General features: G+C 40.1%; 4 protein-coding genes across 4 annotated transcripts in view; 1 reads left to right on the forward strand and 3 right to left on the reverse strand.

Annotated features, from left to right (window-relative positions):
* Nucleotides 1-5,994, forward strand: part of LOC111369385 (ATP-dependent zinc metalloprotease FTSH 3, mitochondrial-like) — an 8,832-nt gene extending 2,838 nt beyond the window's left edge. The window contains exons 5-11 of the mRNA XM_022990880.1: nucleotides 1,027-1,244; nucleotides 1,570-1,837; nucleotides 1,942-2,206; nucleotides 2,532-3,034; nucleotides 3,567-3,794; nucleotides 4,895-5,391; nucleotides 5,558-5,994. Of these exons, the coding sequence (XP_022846648.1) occupies nucleotides 1,027-1,244; nucleotides 1,570-1,837; nucleotides 1,942-2,206; nucleotides 2,532-3,034; nucleotides 3,567-3,794; nucleotides 4,895-5,368 (1,956 nt within the window). The 3' untranslated portion in view covers nucleotides 5,369-5,391; nucleotides 5,558-5,994. The remainder of the gene's footprint in view (nucleotides 1-1,026; nucleotides 1,245-1,569; nucleotides 1,838-1,941; nucleotides 2,207-2,531; nucleotides 3,035-3,566; nucleotides 3,795-4,894; nucleotides 5,392-5,557) is intronic.
* Nucleotides 5,995-6,279: 285 nt separating this feature from the next.
* LOC111368946 (transcription factor AS1-like) lies at nucleotides 6,280-7,666 on the reverse strand. The gene is made up of 2 exons (XM_022990437.1): nucleotides 7,376-7,666; nucleotides 6,280-6,766 (listed from the first exon to the last, which is right to left on the reverse strand). The coding sequence occupies exon 2, from the start codon at nucleotides 6,691-6,693 to the stop codon at nucleotides 6,280-6,282; it is 414 nt and encodes a 137-aa protein (XP_022846205.1). The 5' UTR covers nucleotides 6,694-6,766; nucleotides 7,376-7,666.
* Nucleotides 7,667-17,294: 9,628 nt separating this feature from the next.
* LOC111368947 lies at nucleotides 17,295-19,241 on the reverse strand. Its single transcript, XM_022990438.1, has 3 exons — nucleotides 19,207-19,241; nucleotides 18,003-19,086; nucleotides 17,295-17,846 (listed from the first exon to the last, which is right to left on the reverse strand). The coding sequence occupies exons 1-3, from the start codon at nucleotides 19,239-19,241 to the stop codon at nucleotides 17,295-17,297; spliced, it is 1,671 nt and encodes a 556-aa protein (XP_022846206.1).
* Nucleotides 19,242-20,613: 1,372 nt separating this feature from the next.
* LOC111368948 lies at nucleotides 20,614-21,662 on the reverse strand. The gene is made up of 2 exons (XM_022990439.1): nucleotides 21,066-21,662; nucleotides 20,614-21,024 (listed from the first exon to the last, which is right to left on the reverse strand). Exons 1-2 carry the CDS (start codon nucleotides 21,660-21,662, stop codon nucleotides 20,614-20,616), a joined length of 1,008 nt encoding a protein of 335 aa, XP_022846207.1.
* Nucleotides 21,663-25,156: the final 3,494 nt, after the last annotated feature.

Raw genomic sequence — 25,156 nt, forward strand, 5'->3', positions numbered from 1 at the left:
CAAAAGTCCATATCCATTTATACCCTTTTTTAGTAATTGATACAATATTAAATGGTTAATTATTTTGTTTAAATTTTAATTGCTGAAATAAAATTTACACAGAAAATCATTGTATTTTTATGCTATTGCAATTAAAAAATCATGGTGAATAATATTTTGACAATCCTTTCTATATTTACCAAGGTTGAATGATATTGGATAAACATAGATATGCGAAAGGTGATTGTGTGGGCAGTAAGAAAGCGTAGGATTCTAATTTTTCTTTGAAGGGATGTGATTGATTTCAAAGATGATTGTCCCCCTTTTTCTTTTTTTCTTTTTTCTATTTATTGATTAATATTGATAATATTGTCACTTAATCAATTGCATTTTTTCTATATCTGATGTTTTAAAGTCTTCATTTGATATATATATTTTTGCTAATATTTAGATTAATGATCCACACCTTAATTTGCCAGTTGCTTGAATTGCAGATTCAATTTTATGCTACTATACAGTTAATAAGTACTTTGTTTGCCACCATATCACAATTTTTTCCATTTGTTTTCTCATTATCATTGATAATAGTTTATATTGAAATAAAATTATTGAACTGTTGTTGCTTTGTCAGCTTTAATATTTTTTTATTTCTTTTTGGCCCCCCCAAAAAAAATTCTGGATCCACCCTGATTGTATATAAATGACATGCCCCTACAAGTAAGTAATATTGAAATTTTATGTTAGAGAGTTGATTTTAGGATATGTTTCCAATAACGACTAGCATATTCAGTACTACAATATATATAGTCTGAGTTTGCATTGTCATTCCCCAACCTCTTCTTTCTCTATCTTTGCTTCCAGATAGTAACATGATTTGATTGCCTGTTTTATTACTTGATATAATTCTTAAATTATGTGACCCTAGATGCATTCATTCAGTGTGAAACTTGTGCTTTTATCTTTCATCGCTCGATGCTTTAAAGATTATCTTTTCCTCTTGTTGAATTTGCTTAACAAATGGCTGAAATAGCTAACTTTGATTTTTAGATAAGTTTCCAAGAGTTCAAGAACAAGTTACTTGAACCTGGTCTAGTGGATCATATTGTTGTTTCCAACAAATCAGTTGCAAAAGTTTACGTGAAGAGTTCTCCACCCCGTGATATTCAAACCAACGGTGACGCCATTCAAGGCTCTGTGGGTGATACCAATGATCAGAGAAAAGTGAGCCACTATAAATACTATTTTACTATTGGAAGTGTTGAATCCTTTGAGGAGAAGCTTGAGGAAGCCCAGGAGGCATTAGGAATAGATCCACACAATCCTCTTGTTGAATTTGCTTAACAAATGGCTGAAAGCTAACTTTGATTTTTAGATAAGTTTCCAAGAGTTCAAGAACAAGTTACTTGAACCTGGTCTAGTGGATCATATTGTTGTTTCCAACAAATCAGTTGCAAAAGTTTACGTGAAGAGCTCTCCACCCCGTGATATTCAAACCAACGGTGACGCCATTCAAGGCTCTGTGGGTGATACCAATGATCAGAGAAAAGTGAGCCACTATAAATACTATTTTACTATTGGAAGTGTTGAATCCTTTGAGGAGAAGCTTGAGGAAGCCCAGGAGGCATTAGGAATAGATCCACACAATTATGTTCCCGTGACATATGTTTCTGAGATGAACTGGTTCCATGAACTCATGAAGTTTGCTCCAACAGTCTTACTTCTAGGAACCCTTTTCTACATGGGACGAAGAATGCAAGGTGGGCTTGGTGTTGGAGGTCCTGGAGGGAAGGGTGCACGTGGAATATTTAATATTGGAAAAGCGCATTTCACTAAAATGGATAAAAATTCCAAAAATAAGGTAAAAACATCTTTTCATTTTATTTAGTTTTTTATTTATTTGTTATTTTATCAAATATATGTTTATCAATCTAGCCGTTTGATGATGTGGACATGTTGATCCAGGTTTTCTTTAAAGATGTGGCTGGTTGTGATGAGGCAAAACAGGAAATCATGGAATTTGTGCATTTTTTAAAGAACCCCAAAAAGTACGAGGAGCTGGGAGCCAAAATTCCAAAAGGTGCTCTTCTTGTAGGTCCTCCAGGAACCGGAAAGACGCTACTTGCCAAGGCAACAGCTGGAGAGTCTGACGTGCCTTTTCTTTCCATTTCTGGGTCAGATTTCATGGAAATGTTTGTTGGAGTTGGCCCGGCCAGAGTTCGGAGCCTATTTCAAGAGGAATATATGTTTATCTATCTAGCCGTTTGATGATGTGGACATGTTGATCCAGGTTTTCTTTAAAGATGTGGCTGGTTGTGATGAGGCAAAACAGGAAATCATGGAGTTTGTGCATTTTTTAAAGAACCCCAAAAAGTACGAGGAGCTGGGAGCCAAAATTCCAAAAGGTGCTCTTCTTGTAGGTCCTCCAGGAACCGGAAAGACGCTACTTGCCAAGGCAACAGCTGGAGAGTCTGACGTACCTTTTCTTTCCATTTCTGGGTCAGATTTCATGGAAATGTTTGTTGGAGTTGGCCCGGCCAGAGTTCGGAGCCTATTTCAAGAGGCAAGACAGTGTGCACCAAGTATAGTGTTTATTGATGAAATTGATGCAATTGGTCGAGCACGAGGGCGTGGGGGGTTTTCTGGTGGTAATGATGAGCGGGAAAGCACCCTAAATCAATTGCTTGTGGAAATGGATGGATTTGGAACTACCTCTGGGGTGGTTGTACTTGCTGGTACTAATAGGCCTGATATATTAGACAAAGCTCTGTTAAGGCCTGGTCGCTTTGATCGTCAAATTACCATCGATAAGCCTGATATTAAAGGCCGTGATCAGATCTTTCGGATCTATCTGAATAAATTGAAACTTGATAAAGAACCTTCATATTATTCTCAGAGGCTTGCTGCTTTAACGCCCGGATTTGCTGGAGCAGACATTGCGAATGTTTGCAATGAAGCTGCACTGATAGCTGCAAGGACTGAGAGCACGTTAATTACAATGCAAAATTTTGAGGCAGCTATAGATCGGGTTATTGGGGGTCTAGAGAAGAAGAACAAGGTAACTTGTATTCCTGTCATCTACTTTTTCTGTTCATTTCATTTGGAATACATTATTTATCGCCTTATCTTGTATGATCTTCACCATGTTTTGCAGTTCCATCCTTCAAATTGATTTGTGGTTATCTAGTTTTGATTGGCAAACTAATGATTTGAGTAAATTAGAATAATGATTAAAATGAGCTTTTCATCTTTTAAATTTAAGTTTACAACTGCTTGAACTTTTGAAGGACTTGTCAGTAATTCTAGCTAAACACTATTTTAAAAGCGCTTCTACAGCTATAATCTATACTCGTATATTTGGCTTTTTTCAACTGATTCATGTTAATAGGAAAAATCATTTTGGACAAAACTGGATGAGAACTGGTTTATTACGGTAAAAGAAAAATTACGAATTCTCTCTTCCTGGTACAAAGAGAAATAGAGAATAGAAGTGTTACGTGTACAACAGCAAATGACACAAGGCGTGCTTTAAGTTGTGATCAATGGTTTGGATGTGATTTGAGATGACATTGAACCATACTCTTCTGCAGGTTATAAGCAAGCTGGAGCGTCGAACTGTTGCTTACCATGAATCTGGCCATGCTGTTGCTGGTTGGTTTTTGGAGCATGCCGAACCATTGCTCAAAGTCACAATTGTTCCTCGTGGTACTGCAGCTCTTGGTTTTGCTCAGTATGTTCCAAATGAAGATCTTTTGATGACCAAAGAGCAGCTGTTTGATATGACATGCATGACACTTGGTGGGCGAGCAGCAGAACAGGTGAATGCATTTCCCCCTTCCACATTAGAGTTTATTGAGTTATAAATTCTTGTCAACAGTTTTACTTACAGAGAAGTCAATTTCACCTGGTCCAACCAAGAAAGGCATGGGAATTTTTCAATCTGCAATGTATAAAAGCAGTTATATCATATGTGTATATGTGGATATAAATGTGCTAATTTGCAAGTTCGAAATCTGTATATTTTCAATTTGATCAGTAAGAAAGCTGTTAAAGAAGCCATCTCTGGAGTTGTAAGATGATATTCTTTATGAACCCTGCATGAAGTGTGTTATATTGGTACTGAAGATGACGTAGGACCATTAAAATTTATTAAGCCCCCGTTTGGCCTCCATTTTTGGAAAAGAAAATGAGTGGAATAGTGGTTTTTTTGAAAAATGAGTGGTTGAAAAAGAAGGAAAAGTTTTTGGTTTACGTGTAATATTATTTTATGGAAGATTATGCGGTTGAAAATATGAGAGAGAAAAATAATATGCAATAAAATGAAAATTAATGGGGCCAAACGGGGGCTAAATCTACAATATGATTCTCAAGCTCATTTTAGGGGAGTGAGCGAGTGTCTATGCAAGAGGAATTTCTTTGCTACGAGAGCTGTCAGTTATGGCATGGAAACTATGTACCTTATGCTTTGATTTTTTTTACTTAGACAACAATTGGAACTGCATTAGCCTCATCGACTCCCTTATCAGGATTCACCGTCATGAATAAAGTTCCTTTTAATATTTTGAAGAAATACAATTTACAGATTTTTTTTTGAAAGGCTATACATTTGGGGTCCTTTATCAATAGGTTTTCGTGCAGTGTATAAATATCATTTGAGAAGCCTCTGTTAATAAATACTCAACCAGTCAGTATGAGTCCTGTCCCATTTTACAGAAGCTTTTCCTTATTCAAGAGTTTTTGGGACCACAGGCAGCTGATCGTAGTCTCATGGAACTTGTAATCTGCATCTTCTTTCCCTTTCTTCCCCCCTTTAGTTCTCAGTCTGCATTTCATTTAGCGGTTTTGAACTCCTGTTTTTATGACCATCTGTCTATTAAAAGTTGGGAATAAGTGGTGATCAAATTTCCATTTCGTGAAGGTTTTGATCGGGAAGATCTCAACAGGAGCCCAAAATGATTTGGAGAAAGTCACGAAGATGACCTATGCCCAAGTGGCAGTGTATGGTTTCAGTGACAAAGTTGGTCTTCTTTCTTTTCCTCAAAGGGAAGATGCTATGGAGATGACCAAGCCATACAGCAGCAAGACTGCTGCGATAATTGACATTGAAGTAAGAGAATGGGTAGCTAAGGCATATGGCCGCACTTTACAGCTAATCGAGGAACATAAAGAGCATATAACAGAAATTGCTGAATTGTTACTGGAGAAGGAGGTCTTACATCAAGAGGACTTGGTCCGAATACTCGGAGAGCGTCCCTTCAAGAGTAGTGAACCTACAAACTATGATAGGTTCAAGGATGGGTTTGTAGAAGAAAAAGAAACTAAAGACACTCCTACTGGAAAGCCTGTACAGTTGGGACCACCACCACTGGGACCAGATATTGTTCCAGCATAATCACTGAAAGTTTTTTTTGTCAGGTATATTGAAAAGTATTGGACAGTATTAAAGAATAAGAAGTCCATATTTATTCATTACTGTCTGATCTTGTCGACTTCTATGTACCAAACATTCCCTGAATGCATTATGGTCTGTGAATGACTTGCACCTTATGATTTGTACATTGCCTGCTCCTGTTATTTGCAGATTTTACCAAATTTGAAATCAAGAACACCTGCAAATTAACTAAAAACTCCAGCTTTGGACGACTACATTACAAAATGCACCTTGTTATTTGAGGTCTAGAATGAAGTTGTATCGAGAATGATGATGAATATTCACAGGTGTGTTAAGGTAGGAACCCTGGTCTTTGTTACTATTGCTGATCTATTGCGATATGTTGAGCCTTGGAGACATCTTTCTTCCTGCTTCTCTATGTCTAATGAGCCCATAATTAGTCGTGTCCAATTTGGGGCTTTGTACAGCAATAATTGCCAGAATATTTGGAGCATGTATGCAAAATCTCGTCTGTCAAGTACAAAATTTGTTAAAGCTGATGCTCTCTGATTGCTTTTGAAATTTGCTGAAAAGTAGTCTTTGGAAATTGCTTTTTGCTGGTGGTATGGCCAAATTACTTTAGGTGTGCTCCATTTCAGTTATTTCAGAAGTCCCAGAAGTTGTATAATTGTTTGGAAGAGAATCCACTGACTAAAATTTGAAATTATTCATTGTTCCATTACCCCCAAAAATTAAGAGGGGTAAAGAAAAGAAATCAGTGCGCCCAAAATCTCATGGTACAAATTTTGGAAGAAGAGTCAGCTTATCGTGGAAATCCAGCCTTTTCAATTTAAGCCCCTTTCTTCAGTTTCTCATCATGCTATGGGTTATAACTCAAAACTGGGATTTTGTCATTGACTTGACAGAGTATCTCAGAAATGCAATTTGAGCAATGACATGCTATTCTCGTATTTTCCCTCTTCGAGTGGATCAATAGTCTTCTTGTTCTCCTTTCGTTCTCGTTGCTGTTTTTCTTTAAAAACTTCCCACCACTTCCCAAGTCTCTTGGCAGTTCGCCCTGGAATTTCAGCCGCGATTTTCTTCCACTTGTTTCCGTGCTTTGCCTGAAGATGGATAACAAGACGCTGTTCTTCCTCTGTAAGAGATCCTTTCTTGACGTCAGGTTTAAGATAGTTTTTCCACCTTTCCAAACAGGATTTGGCGTCCCTGTTTAAGGGTTTGTTCATCCGCTCTGATACGAGTTGCCACTCTCTTGGGCCATATTGCTTCACATACGCACGCAATAGAGCATCCTCTTCAGGTCGCCAACGCTGCCTTTCCTTCATTTGCCAGTGCAAACGCCTCTACCCATAACCTCAAGCTCTTCATAATGCATCTGAAATATATAGGAAATCAGGCCTGTAAAAGTTTCAGAGGATCAAATATACAGTTATAATCGATTAGAAAGCCTTCATCCAAGGGCGATTGAGACCGAATTGCGATTAATCTGTATACTAATCTATCCACATCCAAGTTTATTTGATCCAGGTGCACAATTTTATAAACACAGAGCTACCGATGAATTATTCAATAAAATATGGCTGAATTTCCATCAACACAGGATAAATGCACCAAACAGGGGATGCAAAAAAGGGGAAGATAAAACCCACAAGATTCGGGAACCTACAAAGAGCAAATTAGATTTATGCAACTAATTGGAATTGCAGCGAACTGCTAGTATTGAAAGAAATTGAAAAGAATTTTGAAATTGAGATTGAAAGAAATTGAAAAGAATGCTGGGATTGAGGGAAACGGTTGCAAGCCATCATCTGAATTTATAGCAATCAACTGGCTGACGAATTAACAATGGAATACAATGCTCATGAAGAATTTCAAGAATCACTAAATAAAAAGATAAGAAGCATAGAATGATTATACACAATAATACTGGATTCAAGAGCTACATGTTCTAATGATACATGTATAGAATTAGTTACTGGCTATGAAATTGAACATTACAATACGTACAGTTTTAGCAGTCCATTTCCATGTTCAAGATTCAAACCAAATCTTTAGGCCAAAAATAATCATGAAGCAGACGAAAAGAAATAGAGATAGAAGCCTTGAAAATCTATTTGTCTTATCTTCAACCTTTATAAGGGAATCAAAGGGGAAAAAGTTGCAGAGAAGCTGAAAATGTTCTCACAAACAAAAGTAAGTCTGAAAAAGATTTGTCAACAGCTAAGGTCCTAAGGACTTTAACACAATTACAGCTCTTTTAATAACTATGATAAGAAATTGAAAGAAATAAAATCTACTAGGATTCTAAGAAATAAAAACTTACAGTAAAATTCAAGAAACCGAGTTCTTGCCACAGCCCATTTCAGACATTTCTTATTTTCCAAGAAAATACAAATGCAATCTCTGAAATGAGGTTTTTTCCCCTAAAGGCCAAAAAACAAAAATTGGGATCTGACAGAAGAAAGCTGGAAAAGGCAAAGACGATCACGCGAGTGCAGATGAAAGGGGGGTAAAAACTAAGATCAAATAAAAGAAATGTGCACTCGACGTAGTATGGTCTTTATACACACAAAAACACACACAATTATAGAAGTACGAGTTTCTGTACGTATCATGTATGTATATACAGCACAACAAATTATAATATGTTTGGACAATAACAAAAAGGAGAAATTTTCTCTGCTCACAATGGATATAGGATAAGATTGACCACTTATTTGAAGTGATGGGAAAAAGTAAAGTAAAATTTTCTTAATTTTAAAGGGAACAAGATTAGACTTCTCAACGAGTGAATGTTTGGACTATGGAGTCAACGATGTGGGAAGAATCAAGAATACGAGACATGAATAATGCAACTGTCATGATATCATAGCAAAATGTGATATTTCACTGCTTACTTTTTCTTTTTTCTCTGATTAATTTTCCCATTTTCTGCAAACTGTACATCGACGTGACTACACTGCCACACCCTTCACCTTTCGAGACTGTAAACTTTGTGCAGCTAAACCAACTCCACAGTATTATTAGACAGTTCATTCTTAAAAGAATTAAACTATATGTACCAAATTTTGATGATCCAATGGATGCCCTACTCTCACGTGCGCACGGTTCCACGTACATTTAAAAATTCCAAACCGTGGATTCCGTCCTCCTATTGTAAGTATAGGTAAAAAATTAGATAAAAAAGTGAATGTAAGTGTAGCATGGAAAAATAGAGCTTGAAACAAGAAGGTATTTGAATAGTCGTAATTAGGGCTGGGCAAATCTCCCGAACCGAACCGACCGAACCGATCCCGAACCGAACCGATCCGAACCCGACGGTTCTTGTCAAATTAAATACCCGAACGGGTATCTGAATTGAGAACCGACGGGTACGGTTCGGTTCTCGGTTCTAGACCAAGAACCAAAGAACCGAATAAGAACCGAATCTTTCTAATTTTTTTTATATTAAGTAAATCAAATTATTTTAATTTTAACTTTTTCTAAACAAATTAACAAATTAATGATTTCTAAATCCAAATTTTTGGCCCAATAATTTGTTTCATTTCTAATTTTTTAATTTTTGGCCCAATTACCCATTTTATTGTTTCATTTCTTAGCCAAACAAGATCAAATCCACTAAATAACCCTAAACACCTACAATAAAGTGCATAACGTTGTCTCGACTCTCGCACTCACTCTCGCAGCCTATCTAATATTCCAAAACCTATACAATCGTCGGCCGACACTCTGACCTCCGACGGAAGCCGTGACTTTCCCCGACTGAAGCTTTGATCGTAGCGATCATTTGAACAAGGTAGTTTACTAATCTCTGACATTCCTAAACTATTGAATGTATCATTAGTCGTATTTATATAACGTTGTTATAAATGTTAAAAAATTTAATTATAGTACAGAACCGAACGGAACCGATCCGAACCGAACCGAATGGAACCGAACCCGAACGGTTCTATAATTATATTTGGACCCGACGGTTCCATTTACTAGATACCCGAAAAGTTTGGTTCGGTTCGGTTCTAAAGAGAACCGAACCGAACCGACCTGCGCCCACCCCTAGTCGTAATTAGAGATTCCAATCAAAGTCATCATTTTTATGTAATTCTGAGACGAACCCACAAAAAATTCCATGAGCCAAGAGCATTAGAGTTGCATACAGATTCCCATCTTGTGCTCTAAACTTAGTAAAGACTATTAATCTGTGAGCAGATATAGAGTGACAGTCACATCACATAAGAGCGGTCGTCTTTTGCAATCGTCATCTATCCAGTCATGATTATGAAGTGGGGACTGTAGTCCGGGTTTCACGGCACAAAGAGACGAATTCGATAGGGACTGGACATTATTCTGCCATAATCGCCCCTCTGTAAATTGTCAGTGATACGTTACATCTGTTTTTTATTCACTAATTGATGGGACTTTAAAACTAAACCAAAACATCTTCACAGTCACAGACCATTGGTTTTCTTGGGACCTTATTTGCTTTCCATTTTTACCCTCCAAATAATATGGTCTCTCTGAACATATGAATAAATTGAAATTTATAGACCGTTTGGTAGCCATTTTCTTCAAAATGCATTTTTCTCTCTCTTTTTTTCAACCACACATTTTTTATTAAAATATAATTACACTCAAATCAAAAAAATTTCTTATTTTTTAACCACACATTTCACATCAATTTACTTTTCTAAAATACATTTTTACATAAAAATGTCTATCAAACACCTCTTTAATTTTTTGGAGAATGAATTTTTATAGTAGCTTGTTTGGGAGCGATTTTTTGCCCCCCAAAAATTAATTTTTTGACCATATTTCATTATTTCAGCCGTTATATTTGACTTCTTCTCTCACACGTGAACCTCACATTTCTCCTAACGATCAAAAAATCAATTCTCAAAATCACTCCCAAACAAGCTCTAGATCAGGTTGTGTAAAATCTGTTCTATCAGGTTGGAGTATCAATTCCGACCAGCTATATATGAATATCATATTTACAAGGTGCGTGTTCACAAAGATATGTGTCAAGAGTGAGGATAGATATTCTCTAGAAGTCTTCTTTGTTGTACGATAATTCCTATTTACCGATAAATTTAAGTGGTTAAATAGGATGCATGTCTCTTGTTGAAAGCGATACAAGGCAATCATCTCCAAGATTTGGTTGCGATGCTACCACGAAACTAAGATGATGCCTCCATGTTGTAATTGCTTGGATGTCTTGGTAAACACTCCGATCTAATTTATGAGTTGCCTTGGAAAATAAGATCATGCTACACAAACATAATTGTTGACATGCGGGATGATCAAACACTCACACCTTGGGGGGTCGGGCATTATTTTATTCACGCGGGATTCACGCTCCATGTGAGGGTCGATCATCCATTCGGTCATCAAAATTTGGGCACTTTGACATTTTCCTAGAAAATAATTGTATGACTTACTTGGAAAAATGGGAGGTCAAGTGTAAGATTTTTCCAGATAAATGTTCCGATCAAGTGGATGCAGTTGCTAACCCTTGGCTCTGGTGCTTGACACGGGAGAAAAGTCGGCCTGGTCATAATACACTGGTCCATCGTGAGCTACGTACATATGGTTGCAGCCCTATTCAATAATTTTGATGATCCAATGGTGGTGGTAGATATTCATAAATTACAGTAAAATGTATTCATAGGTACGCGATGAGATAAAATTTGATGCAGGACAAAAATGATTCGGGCTCAATACAGTAAGGGTTTTTTGGAAATAAAAAAATATTGATTTTGACATATCAAATATTGTAAAATTTGTTGAGGGGGATACTCCTTGATCACCAGTCTGAAACCATAGAGCAAGGTTTATTTTGGCAACCACAAAGGGAGAAAATAATTGAACTCAAGGACACTTTTCACCAATAAATGAAAAGGAGTAATCAACATCAAATTATTTTATTATAATTAAATAGTTAATTTCTATTGGTAAAAGTTATTTATTTCTTCATTAAATTGTCTTGTAATTCTAACAAAAATATATTTTGCTCTGAACTTTCGAGCAGACGCTGCTAAGTCGAAAAAGGCAATCTAACTTTATAAATTAAGACACGTGATAATTTAATAGAAACTTAACTTCCCACTAGCACATTTTGTATAAAATTGTTTATCAAAGTCATTTTACTTGAGATTGATTAGATTTTTTTATTTTTTTTACTAATTACTCCAACTTAGTTCTTGTAACTTCTAGTGAAATATTTGTTGAAATTAAATCAGTTAAAAATATTATCTTAATCTTAATCTATATCACTTTCTTTTAAAAAGTAATATCAGTTCTTAAATAAATGAGAGATTGGGACCTTTAAATCTATATAAAAGTTTAAGCAAAATTAAAAATAAAAATTATAGTTTAAAATTGAATTAAAACTATGATAAAATCGAATATATAAAAAGAATTAAAATAGTAATAGGAAAAATTAATTTGAAAAATAATAATGGCCAACCTATGGCAAGTCAATGAATGGTCTTCCCATGAGTTCCACGGGTGTGTAACCATTCGAAGTGTTGGGGTATTATATCAATTATTTAGTATTGTTAGATATTTGTAAGACACGAAGAAGAATAGAAGCAACTTGCTTTATTTCAATTGATCAAACATATTTATAGAGAACTTAACAAGTCCTCTTTTAATTCAACTATGACATACAATATAGGGATATGATATATTTCAAAATGCTATTATTAAAATGTCCTGTCAAATTATGGTCTCATCAGAGATATCAATATTGGACTAAAGTGAAAGGTGAAGATAGCATATTAGTAGGGATTCGGTAAGTTGCTTTAGAGACGCAACATGAGATATGCAAAATCTATTTGTTGGACTATGTATCTCACATAATAAACATCGATATCAATATGCTTCAAACTGGATTACAGTGAAAACATGTTGTATAAACATTAACATGGTAGATAACCAGCATAGGTTACTCATTTACGCCGAGTTCATGGAGCGTGGATTTGAACCAAATGATATTTCATGGAGTAGAGTTACCAAGACGTGATATAATGCTCCGGTGGAAGATCAAACAACAGAGCGTTACTTGCAAGACATCCATTATGATTGATAAAAACGAGTATTGAAATGGTGGTTGATCAACACCTTCCTATTTGCCTGATTGTGCTGGGCGTTTCGTCTACTTCGTCTGATATATATGACCTGAAAAGTGAAGGCCGGGCTTCCTCCCCCGTTTTACCTCCGGTGTGAGAATTAGTTTATAAGCTTGAAAAATATGATTGAAATTTCAAGGGAGAACAAAATAGATCAAAAAAAAAGAATCATTTACCTGTGTTGCGTCCGGAGGTATTTATAGGCGTTAGGGGTCGGATAACTGCTGGGCGGATGTGGTGCCACGTGTCCCACGTTGGCGTTCCCACTATGCCCACGTTCTGAGTGGGGGATCTCTAGTTTCCCGTCTGGGGATTGTTCTCGTATTTAGCATCTATGGAATCTAGTTAATTCACTAGGAATTTTATGGCTAAGTGTTTGGACAGGTAGTCCCATTCCAGTTGTAGACCTCGCGTGGTGGTAGAGCGCCTTTAGGAGGGGTCGATCACTTCGCGTAGTGGTAGAACGTCCCCAGGGGGTCGATGACTTCGCGTAGTGGTAGAGCGCCCCTAGGGGGGTCGACGACCTCGCGTCGAAGTGCCGTGATCCATCTTGCTTGCCGTCGAGGGTGGTTTCCTCTATCAACATATATCATTAGCCCCTACCCCTTGTCGATATTTTCAACAAGGGGTAGCAATTTTCTTTATTTTGGTTGGTTTGAAAATTTTCCTCTTCCCCACCCTTTTTTTTAAATATATAACAAAGGAGTAGTTCGTATTAATAAATCGAACAACGTAAACGCGATCGAGTGGTAATTTTACTGCACACATGACACCCCACCAATGGCCCCAATATTGGAGGGAAAATTCCCTCCAAAAGTTAAAATTCTTGTGTTTATAAAAAAAGGGGGTAATTCCTATTATTGAGAATCACTTTCACTTTCACTCAACATCATAGGCCTCCTCCCTTCTAAGGTAATTTTCTCTCTTCTTTTAATCCAAAGTCTTGTTTTGAATTTTCTTCTCTTCACCTTCTTTGTTGTCATGTATAAAACAATTCTTTCTTCTCCTTCCAATGAGAAAAGTGATGGGTATAGTGACTCGACCGGACTTTTGTCGGAGGGTGTGGGAGGGGATCCAATTGACCCACGGGGGGGCCAGTTGGCGATCGGCGAGGCTGGTCGACCGACCATCGAGGCTGGTTGACGGTCGACCAGCCCGAAGGCTGGTCGTCCCCCGCCCTCTCCTAAGTCTTGCAGCCTACCTAGTCTATCGATTCGGCCCTCTAGTGATTCGCCTCCTTCATCTGGTATATCTCTTCATAATATTGATGGTGAAACTCATTCAATTGATTCTCAAGCGTTTGTTCCAAATCCTCCGAAAAAGCACATTAGTTCTTCCAAATTTCCAAATCAAAATTTAGAAGCTGGGCAAGACCCGGCTGGTGAGGTTGTCCCCATGGATATTCCAAAAGGTTATAGTCTTTACAATTCACCACTTAAGTTGGAGAAATGTCTATGTAAGTATGACCGGGTGGATGACTACGTTTATAGAGCCCCCGGTCCTAAAGAAAGACTCCCCAGGTCCGACCCCCGTGAGATAGCCGTGTACAAGGACGTTATGGACGGGGGTCTTCGATTTCCCATTCATCCCTTTTTTGTGTCAATTTTCAACGAGTTCCACCTTACTCCTAGTCAGATTAACCCTAATACGTGGAGAAAAGCGTTATATTTTCTATATGTCTGTCTTAAATGGAGAATTTCGCTTTCCATGGATCTTTTCAGGTGTGTCTTCGAAATGCATGAGCTAGTTCAGTGTAATGCATTTGTCTATTTTACCACTAGGGTTCCTTTGCAATTTCTTAATTTTAGAAATTCGAATAGCGGATGGAAGTCTCGATTCTTCTTTGTCCGGCCTTCAACGGGTCAATTCTCTTTTAACACCAATTGGCGACACCCTCAAATTCATCTTTTCAATAGCCAAGTAGAGGTTACCCCCTTTCTAGAAGCTCAAATTCAAGAGTTGGTTGATGTACCGCCTTATGCACCTGACTTAGAATCAGTTCTGACTATGAAGAACATGTTGATAGTGGGGATGTGTCGTCCTACCGGTAGGTTGTTTCCGCTGTTTTTTTTTTTTTTATATTGCATGCACACACATTTACTTATTATTTTTGCTCTTAGTTTGTCGGGACTAATGAGTTTGGATGTATGTATTCAGGTATAGACTTTGATCTTGATGGGGGTATTGAAGACTTTGCCAGGAGGCGATGAGAGGCATGCCTTTGTTGATGGTTAGCTCTTGTGCTCACTTTTTCCATCCTCCCCCCTTCAATTTTTTTTTTTTTTGCTACCTTGTGACCTCAACGGATTCCAACTTATATGTGCAGGGGCAGAGCTTAATTTTGAAGGGGTTATGGATTTCATGCCTGTCCATGGGCTGGAGGGTGAGGTGGAGGGTGAGTCGGATCCATCACCTATCCCTTCGAAGAGAAAAAGGGCGGCTGACTCAGGGGAGAAATCTCGGATGATCAACGAGGCTTCCCAGCCTTCAGACAAACCTTGTGAGGTGGCTCCAGTTCCTAAGTCGGGAGCTCCCAGTCGCACACGTTGTGAGCGCGAGGACTCGCTCCCTAACTTTGGGTTTCCTCCCACCCGGGGTTATCATGAGATGGAGGTGCTAAAGTCTTTGGTAACACCTGCTCGTTCTAGAGCAATTGCAGGGTGCAGTGCAGATGACATTGAAAGGGCTTCGGCTGTTTATCTCCAGAGGGTATGTTTCCCATTTCATAATTTCTTTCATGTTGAGTTTCGCCTTTTAAACTGGGTTTTAATACTTGATTTCACCTTTTCTCCCTCTCTCTTTTTTTTTTTTTAGGTGGTGGCCCTCCAAACTGGACTCGCAGAATCGAATCGCCGCCTGGTCTTGGAGCTGAAAAATCTTACTGAAGAAAAGAAAAAAGAGGCTCATCACTACAAGAAAAAAATATCTTTCTTGAAGAAATCTCTGGAGGCGTCGGACGCTCGAGCTCGCGAGCAGGAGACGGAGAACGACAACCTACGTTCTGTTTTGGCTCATGCTTCTGAGGAGGCGATTGAGAAGTATAAGGCCTTAGCTGAATATGCTAGTGACCTCAAGGCATCTGTGGAACAGTATAAGACGTCGTCTGATTACGCTAGGGCTTTGAATTCATATGGGGGGAAGGCAATGTCAGCGTCTATCAAATTCTCCAAGGAGTGGATCATGGCCGAGCATCCTTCTATAGACCCCTCTAGCATGGATAGATTTCTTGCGCAGCGCAAGGGAAAGGAGAGTGCAGCTCAATCGTCCAAGTCACTTGGTCGTTCATCACGAGGCGATAGTGGGGATCTCTCCCCCTTGGGTTGAAGCATTTCTTAATTGTTATTTTCTTTGCTAGCTTTTCCTTTTCTATGTTTACTCTTGTTTAGTCTTGTTTTCTCCTACTTGCTCGGGGTGTGGGCCATAATTTCTCGGATGTATGAACACGTTTTTCATTCGATATCATTAGTGTTGAGTGCATGATTCTTTCAAATCGTTGTTTCTTGTGTTATTTTTCGTTTTACCGCTTGTTGGTGCGGGGTGTTAATGTGTGTGTGTGTGTGTGTGTGTGTGTGTATATTTTTTTTTGACTAGCGTCTAGTGGTCGATGGCCTTAGCCAAATTTAGCCTTATGTTATCTTGTGCTTAAGAAGCAGGCTATGTCGTCCACAGGTAGAAGGGTCCAGCGGTTTAGGACCTTAACCAACTTTTTGATACTTCATGATTCTTCGACTAGTTGTGTAGGCTTTGTCGACCGTAGGGGATGGTTTGCAGTTAAGGGCTTTAGCCAATTTTTTGACTTTTTAAGACTCTCTGCCTTGCCGCATAGGCTATGTCGACCACAGGGGGTGGTTTGGCAGTTAATGGCCTTAGCCAATTTTTTGACTTTTTAAGACTCTCTGCCTTGCCGCGTAGACCATGTCGACCACAGGGGGTGGTTTGGCAATTAAGGGTCTTAACCAATTTTTTGACTTTTTAAGGCTCTCTGCCTTGTCGCGTAGGCCATGTCGACCAATGGGGGGTGGTTTGGCAGTTAAGGGCCTTAGCCAATTTTTTGACTTTTTAAGGCTCTTTACCTTGCCGCGTAGGCCATGTCGACCAACGGGGGGTGGTCTGGCAGTTAAGGGTCTTAGCCAATTTTTTGACTTTTAAGGCTCTCTGCCTTGCCGCGTAGGCCATGTTGACCAACGAGGGGTGGTCTGGCAGTTAAGGGTCTTAGCCAATTTTTTGACTTTTTAAGACTCTCTGCCTTGCCGCATAGGCTATGTCGACCACAGGGGGTGGTCTGGCAGTTAAGGGCCTTATCCAATTTTTTGACTTTTTAAGGCTCTTTACCTTGCCGCGTAGGCCATGTCGACCAACGGGGGGTGGTCTGGCAGTTAAGGGCCTTAACTAATTTTTCGACTTTTTAAGGCTCTCTGCCTTGCCGTGTAGGCCATGTCAACCAACGGGGGGTGGTCTGGCAATTAAGGGTTTTAGCCAATTTTTTGACTTTTTAAGGCTCTCTGCCTTGCTGCGTAGGCTATGTCGATCTCATGTCTTCGTGGGATGAGCGTGGATTTTAAAGTTGCCTGTTAGCATAAAAAATTCTTGGCCTCGTGAGCTCAGTAGGTGCACCGGGACATCCCAACTAGGCTGGCCCTTCCTTAACGCCCTCATCATCCGTCACCGCCAAGGTCTTTCATTGAATAACAAATGTTACAAATAAAGGTGCCTTCATGAGGCATTACATGGAGAAAATAAACGATGCAACCTAGTCGACTGTATTTACAAAAGTGTTGCATGTGCGTACATTTCGAAACCTACTGATAATACTTTTTGAGGTGTTTCGCGTTCCACGGTCTACCTAGCGGTCTTCCTTTCATATCTTTCAAACTGTAAGCTCCCTTTCCCAGCCCGCGGATTACCTCGTACGGGCCTTCCCAGTTTGGACCAAGCTTTGGTGGGGGGTGTCCTGCTGCTGCTGCATCCCTTAGCACGAGATCTCCTGGCTGGAAGACCCTTGGCTTGACTTTCCTATTGAAGTACTCGGCGGCTCTCCGTTTGTAAGCCATCATTCTTATTGCTGCCTTATCCCTTATCCCTTCAAGGAGGTCGAGTTCTCCTCTAGTCGCTGCTTCATCGTGTTGCTTGACTTTCATCCTTCCCGTCTCGCTTAATATCTCAACCGGAATCACGGCTTCCATCCCAAAAGCTAACTTGAATGGCGTCTCCCCGGTCGACTCTCGGGGAGTTGTGTGATATGCCCACAGTACATTGGGCAATTCCTCCGCCCAAAGCCCTTTCTCCTTTTCCAGCCTCGTCTTCAGATCCCATAGTATGGTTCGGTTAGTCACTTCAACCTGCCCATTCGCCTATGGGTGAGCAACTGAAGTTAGCCTGTGGTCGATGTGGTAACTTGTGCAGAAGGCTCGAAAACTATGATTATCGAATTGTTTTCCATTATCAGTAATGATTACTCTGGGTATGCCAAACCTGCATATGATATTCTTCCAGAAAAATCCTTGTACCTTTGTAGTCGTGATGGTGGCCAAGGGTTCAGCCTCCACCCACTTAGTAAAGTAGTCTACGGCGACTAGCAAGAACTTCCTTTGTCCCTTGGCTAGGGACAAAGGTCCCGAGATGTCCATCCCCCATTGAAAGAAAGGGCACACCCCGAAAATTGCCGTCTGTTGCTTGGCAGGAATGTGGATCAAATTTCCATGGCGTTGACATGCATTGCATTTCCTAACCAAATCCTTAGCATCTTCCTTCATACTAGGCCAATAATATCCTTGTCGAAGCGTCTTGAACGCAAGGGAAGCGGCCCCTTGGTGGTTGCCACAAATTTTCATATGTACCTCGACTAGCACCTCCTGTGCCTCTGTTGGTCGCAAACACTTCAAATATGGCATCGTGAAACCTCGTTTGTAGAGCAGTCCATCGATGACGGCAAACGAGGCTGCCCGAATTTTTAGCCTTCTCGCCGTGAAAGCATCTTCCGGCAATTTATTCTTTGTTAGATATTCAAACAGCGGGTCCATCCAACTCTTCTCGTGCTCTATATTCATGACATCGGTCGTGTGTGGGATGCTATGTTGCCGCAGAATTTGCACGCTTGCTGTGCGAGGCAGACGTCTGGGGTTAGCGGATGTGAGTTTGGCCAGCGCGTCCGCCCGCTCATTGTCCTTTCGCGGAACCTTAGTTATCTTAAATCTGGTGAACCCCTTCTGCAAGTTTTTGACCTCCATTAAATATGCTGCCATCTTTCCGCCTTTTTCTTCGAACTCCCCCGTCACTTGCCCGATTATCAATCGAGAGTCGCTGCAAATTTCTGCTGATGATATCCCAAGTCTAGCTGCCAATCTTAAACCCGTGATCACTGCCTCGTACTCGGCATCGTTATTTGTAGTTGGGAATTCAAAACGCAACGAATATTCCAATTCTTCCCCATTCGGACCTATCATTATGATCCTGGCCCCGGATCCTTCGTCGTTCGAAGATCCATCGACAAAAATTTTCCAATCTGCATGTTTCCCTGGTAGGTGCTTTGGCAGAAGGGTGAGTTCAATGATGAAGTCTGCTAGAGCTTGTGCCTTAATAGCCGTCCTTGGCCTGAATTAAGTATCAAACTCACTTAACTCGATTGCCCATTTCAACATTCTTCCAGAGGTCTCGGGCCGATATAGGATCTGCTTGATAGGTTGGTCGGTCATTACTTGTACCGTATGAGACTGAAAGTAAGGCCTCAGCTTTCTAACCGCTACCATCAATGCTAACACCAGCTATTCAGCCAGGCTGTATCTTTCTTCCGCGCCCCTTAATACTTGGCTCACATAGTAGACTGGTTTTTGCGCCTTTGAGAACTCTTTCACTAGCACCGCGCTGACTGCCCTTGGTGAGACTGCCAAGTAGAGACACAACACATCCTCGGGGCAGGGGTTGGTCAAGATCGAGGGCTCTTATAATGACTGTTTCAAGCTTCTGAGTGATTCTTCACATTCCTAGGTCCATTCGAAGTTGGAGAAGCCCCCTATAGCTTTGAAAAAGTGGTAGCATTTGTCTGCTGCCCGGCTCATGAAACGATTTAAGGCGGCCACCCGCCCTGTCAACCTCTGGACTTCCTTCCTGCTGATGGGACTTTTCATTTCTAGGATCGCCTGAATTTTGTCCGGGTTTACTTCGATCCTCCTTTGCGTGATCATGAATCCTAGGAATTTTCCCCCCGTAGTGCCAAAAACACATTTCTCTGGATTGAACCTTAACCTATTTTGTCGGGCAACGTCAAACACTTTCTGCAAGCTGGCCACATGGTCATCAGCTTTGGCGCTCTTGACCACCATATCGTCAACATAGACTTCTACAACATCTCCAATCAGCTTGCGGAAGACTTTGTTTACCATTCTCTAATACGTCGCCCTTGCGTTTTTCAAACCAAACGGCATAGCCGTGTAACGGTACGTGCCAAAGTCAGTGATAAATGACGTCTTCTCTTGGTCGGACTCGGCCATTGAAATTTGATGATATCCCGAGAATGCATGTAGGAAGCTGAGCCTTCCGTGTCTTGAGGTTGCATCTACCAGTTGATCTATTCTGGGAAGCGGGTATGAATCTTTTGGGCACACCTTATTCAGCCCAGTATAATCTACACACATGCGCCACTTTTCGTTTGACTTCTTCACAAGTACGATGTTTGCCAACCATTCGGGGTACTGCACTTCTCGGATGAAACCCGACTGTAGCAATTTTTCTACCTTAGCTCTGGCCGCAGCCTGCCTCTCAGGAGCGAGATTTCTTTTTTTCTGTTTCATTGGTTTAGCCTCCGGCTAGACACCGAGGCAGTGCTGCACAACGGTCGGGCTAATTCCTGGGATATCCTCTGGGCTCCAAGCGAAGACATCCAAGTTATCAGCGAGACACCTTGCCAATTTTTCTTTCTCTTCGGATCCCAAACCTGTTCCAACACTAAACTCTCGTCCTTCGGCTACAAAGATTTTTTCAATCATATCGAGCGGTTTGATCTGCTCCCTCGGGAGTTTCACATCGAGCATCATGACCGATGGTGAGCCTTTGGCTTGTATACTGTCCACATAGCACTTTCTCGATGCCTGCTGGTCCCCTCACACGCATCCGATTCCCCTACTAGTTGGAAACTTCATAACTTGATGGTAGGTCGATGGGACTGCGCCAGTTGCATTTAGTAATGGTCGGCCGTAGATAGCGTTGTAGGCCATGGGAAGTCTTGACAACCAAGAAATTAGTCATGATGACCACTGTTGCCGGATATGTCCCCAGCGTGACTGAAAGTTCCACAGTCCCCTCCGGTATCACTGTTGCCCCTCCAAAGCCTTGTATGGGGGTAGTCACCATCTTCAATTTCTCTTGGGGAACTTTTAGACCCAAGAAGGCATCCCAGGTGAGGACATTTGCCACACTTCCTCCGTCGACTAACACCCTTTTCACGTCAAAATCCGCTATGTTGCCTACTATTACTAAGGCGTCATCATGGGGGTGCGTTATACCAATCAAGTCCTCTTTATCGAAAGTAATGCTCTGGTTGAATCTCGCTTTTTCTGAATAGAGCAGACCCCTACAGAACGCGCATAGCTCTTTCTAGCCAAATTTGAGTCGCCGCCTGATGCTATTCCTCCGATGATCATGTTTATCACTCCTGCCCTAGGTGGGGGTAGACCTTCGAGCCTTTGCTTGCCCTTGTCATTTTTCACATACTTAGCCAATAGTCCCCTTCTTAGCAGGCGCTCAATTTCTTCCTTTAACTGTAGGCATTCTTCGGTATCATGCCCGTGATCTCTATGAAAATGGCAATATTTACTTTGATTTCTCTTGCCGGAAGGAGTTGGCATCGGTTTAGGCCATTCGAGCTCTCTCATGTGTTGTATCTTCATCAATAACTTTGTACGTGGAATGCTCAAAGGGGTGGGTGTCTTGACCTCCTCTCGCTTCTGCTTGACCGGCCGATCTTGGGCATATCCCTTGTTTATGCGTTCATTCTTCGGCTTGTTCTTATCAGTGTGCCTTTGCTTGTCATATGTTTTTCGCTTATGAACTTCCGCCTCCCTTTCGTCCCTGAGATTTTTAGTTATCTTCTCTACTTCCTCTGCATCGACATACTTGTCCCCCTTCCTCAATAGGTCGTGCATCGATTCTGGGGGGTTCTTGGAGAGTGACATCTTAAAGGCCCGATTTCACGTTCCATTCATCAAGGCGGTAACCACTGCGGACATTTGCAGGTCTCTTATGCCGAGAGTTGCCCGGCTGAACCTAGCCAAGTATTCCTGCAATGACTCGTCCTTGTCCTGTACGACCTACATCAACCCAATGGCTGTCTTCCTGTTTCTCTTGCTGCTTAGGAAGTAAGCTACAAAGCTCCTGGAGAGCTCATCAAATGATTTGATGGATCGCAAGGCCAAGGTCATTACCCAGTCCCTAGCCTTCCTCCTGAGCGTGGGGGGAAAGGATCGGCACATCACTGCGTCCGGAGCAGCGTAAAGTCTCATCAGATCTACGAAGGTTCGTAAGTGGTCAAGCGGGTCCGTGACTCCGTCATACGCTTCTATCATAGGCTGTTTGAAACCTTTAGGCAGGGGGACAGCCATGATTTCTGGTGCGAACGGGCCTTCCTCCAAAACCATCTGTCTTCGTCTATCTTTTCTCTTGGACAAGGCATCATCTATCTTCTGGGCCATGATTTCTTCCATCTTTTGTTCCAGGTTTACCATGGTTTGCAGGGGCTGTTGAGCTTCGATCCCTAGGGCTTCCGCATCTCCCGCCCCCCGCAAAGAGATGGGCGGGGCGATCGCGGGTGGTGCTTGAGGCGGTTGCTGGCTCGTCACTTCCGTCGGGCTCAATGGAGGGACAGCGGCTCTCTGTGACTGGTCCTGTAGGAGTGCAATCATTGCTGTCAACTGGGTCTCCAAAGCACTGAATTAACTCTGCGTCACATATTACGGGGGTGGCGGCGGCTCACGTCCCCCTGCAACTGACTCCGACTCCGCCGTATTCTCAACCAGGCGAGTATCACTCCTTGTTCGTCTTCTTGGCATGGCTCTTTAGTTCTAATCGTTTCCCACAGACGGCGCCAATGAAATAGTGGATGATCAACACCTTCCTATTTGCCTGATTGTGCTGGGCGTTTCGTCTACTCCGTCCGGTATATATGACCTGAAAAGTGAAGGCGGGGCTTCCTCCCCCGTTTTACCTCCGGTGTGAGAATTAGTTTATAGGCTTGAAAAATATGATTGAAATTTCAAGGGAGAACAAAATAGATCAAAAAAAAGAGCCCTTTACCTGTGCTGCGTCCGGAGGTATTTATAGGCGTTAGGGGTCGGATAACCACTGGGCGGATGTGGTGCCACGTGTCCCACATTGGCGTTCCCACTATGCCCACGTTCTGAGTGGGGGATCTCTAATTTCCCGCCTGGGGATTGTTCTCGTATTTAGCATCTATGGAATCTAATTAATTCACTAGGAATTTTATGGCTAAGTGTTTGGACAGGTAGTCCCATTCCAGTTGTAGACCTCACGTGGTGGTAGAGCGCCTTTAGGGGGGGGTCAATCACTTCGCGTAGTGGTAGAGCGCCCCCAGGGGGGTCGATGACTTCGCGTAGTGGTAGAGCGCCCCTAAGGGGGCATCGACGACCTCACGTCGAAGTGCCGTGATCCATCTTGCTTGCCGTCGAGGGTGATTTCCTCTATCAACCTATATCAAGTATCTTCTAAACGTTAAAGAATAAATTCTTAACCAGTCATTTGAAACTAAAATGTTGACTATTGCACTTGATTAAAATTCTATTTTCGATATATATAAACCTTATTGGTGGCTTGAATATGTAGCTCATATGAGACATTGGTGTTCTAATCCTTTATTTCTGTATATCAGTCTACCGTGTTTGTCCTTTGTGCTATGGAGATTCAGTTGATAAATTTGTGGATAAGTTGTATAGTTTGTTGATATCAAGAACACATTATTCGATACTTGATTGGGGAAGATCACCTCCTTGGCATCGAAGTTAAGCTCTCTTAACCGAAGAGAAATAATGGGTAATGAAAATAAGAATGGAAGATACTCTAAGTAGATTAAAATTAACAATATTTTGTGTTAGATTATGTTTATTCCTTAATTAATTTCCTACTTAAGTCAAATTTGTGTAGTTTTTGATTTAGACAGAGACGGTCCTAATATTTTGGGGGCCTTATACTAATTTCAAATTGGGGCCCTATATTTTGAGTCTCCTTGTATAGAGTTTTAGCTTGTTTGATGAAGATTAAGCCTTTGTTTGAACTCCATTTTCATCAAAATACATTTTTCAACATTGATTTGATATTATTTCAATCATACATTTCTCAATAAAATAATATTACACTCAAATCCAAAATATTTCCTTATTTTTTAACCACACATTCTTCATCGTAACATTATTTCGAAATTATTATTATTATTATTATTATTATTATTATTATTATTATTATTATTATTATTATTATTATTATTATTATTATTATTTTGAGAAAAATAGGGTTCAAACCATCCCTAAAATCAAAATTTTAATATATTTTGATAGAAGTAGATTAAATATGTGGACTTAAAGTTTTGGAACCCATAAAAATTAAAATATGTGATTAAAATTATTGTTGATTTTAACTGAAATTAAAATCTGGATTTTAATCGATGCCAAATAGGGGCTTAATATAATTATAAAGACAACTATGCCCCAAAATTTGAAGATAAAATTAACAAAATGTCAAATTTCAACCAGCAATACAAATTACAAGTAAAGTTTGGCATACGGAATTATAATGCAATGGCAAAGGGATATGCTCGTTTGTATGATTATTTTCTCACTGCAACTATTTCAAATAAAATTAAATATATATTTGAGTGATTTAAGTACAAAATTGGAGAATGTGATTGCAAAAGATAGTGTAACAAAATAATGAAAATGGTGATCAAATACAAATGAGATTCTAATTTTATATCAATTTATAAGGAATTAACTTAAAATAAGAACTATTTGTATGAACAATGACAGAGAAATATTAAATTCAAAGTACGTTCAGCAAACATCTAAAAATATTATTATCATGAGGTTAAAACAAAATAATATAGTAACAACCTATGTACTTTGTAGTAACCGTTTTGAATATAAGAGAGAAAGAAAGAAACATGTAAGGTTGTAACAATGGTAGCGAAGTCAAACAAAATTGCATTGAATCTTCAAAATTTTAATTTAAAGGGAGATAATTTATATTTTGTTGGGTTGGAAAAATAATGGTTGGTGATTGTCCGAAATGGGATTTGAAAAGACAAAGAGACAACTCTTTGGTTAAAAAAAGAAAATGAAAAAGACAAAGAGACAACTCTTTGGTTAAAAAAAGAAAATGAATGTTTGGAAGATAAATGGTCAACTTTTATAAATAGGGAAAGTAATATTTGTGATAAATAAATGTAGGTGATAAATTTGTTGTCATATATATATTTTATAGATTTTTGTATTTTCAATTTTTATTAGTTTCTCATACGATAATTCTATTTTCAGAATTTCATAAATATAATTTTCATTTCTCTTCAACCAACCAATTAACTTTACATAATTTGGGGCTCTCGCCAAAATGAGGCCTTAGACGATCGCCTACTTCACCTATACTCAGAGCCGCCACTGGATTT

The sequence above is a fragment of the Olea europaea genome, chromosome 20, assembly GCF_002742605.1.
Source record: "Olea europaea var. sylvestris chromosome 20, O_europaea_v1, whole genome shotgun sequence".
Taxonomy (NCBI): Eukaryota; Viridiplantae; Streptophyta; class Magnoliopsida; order Lamiales; family Oleaceae; genus Olea; species Olea europaea.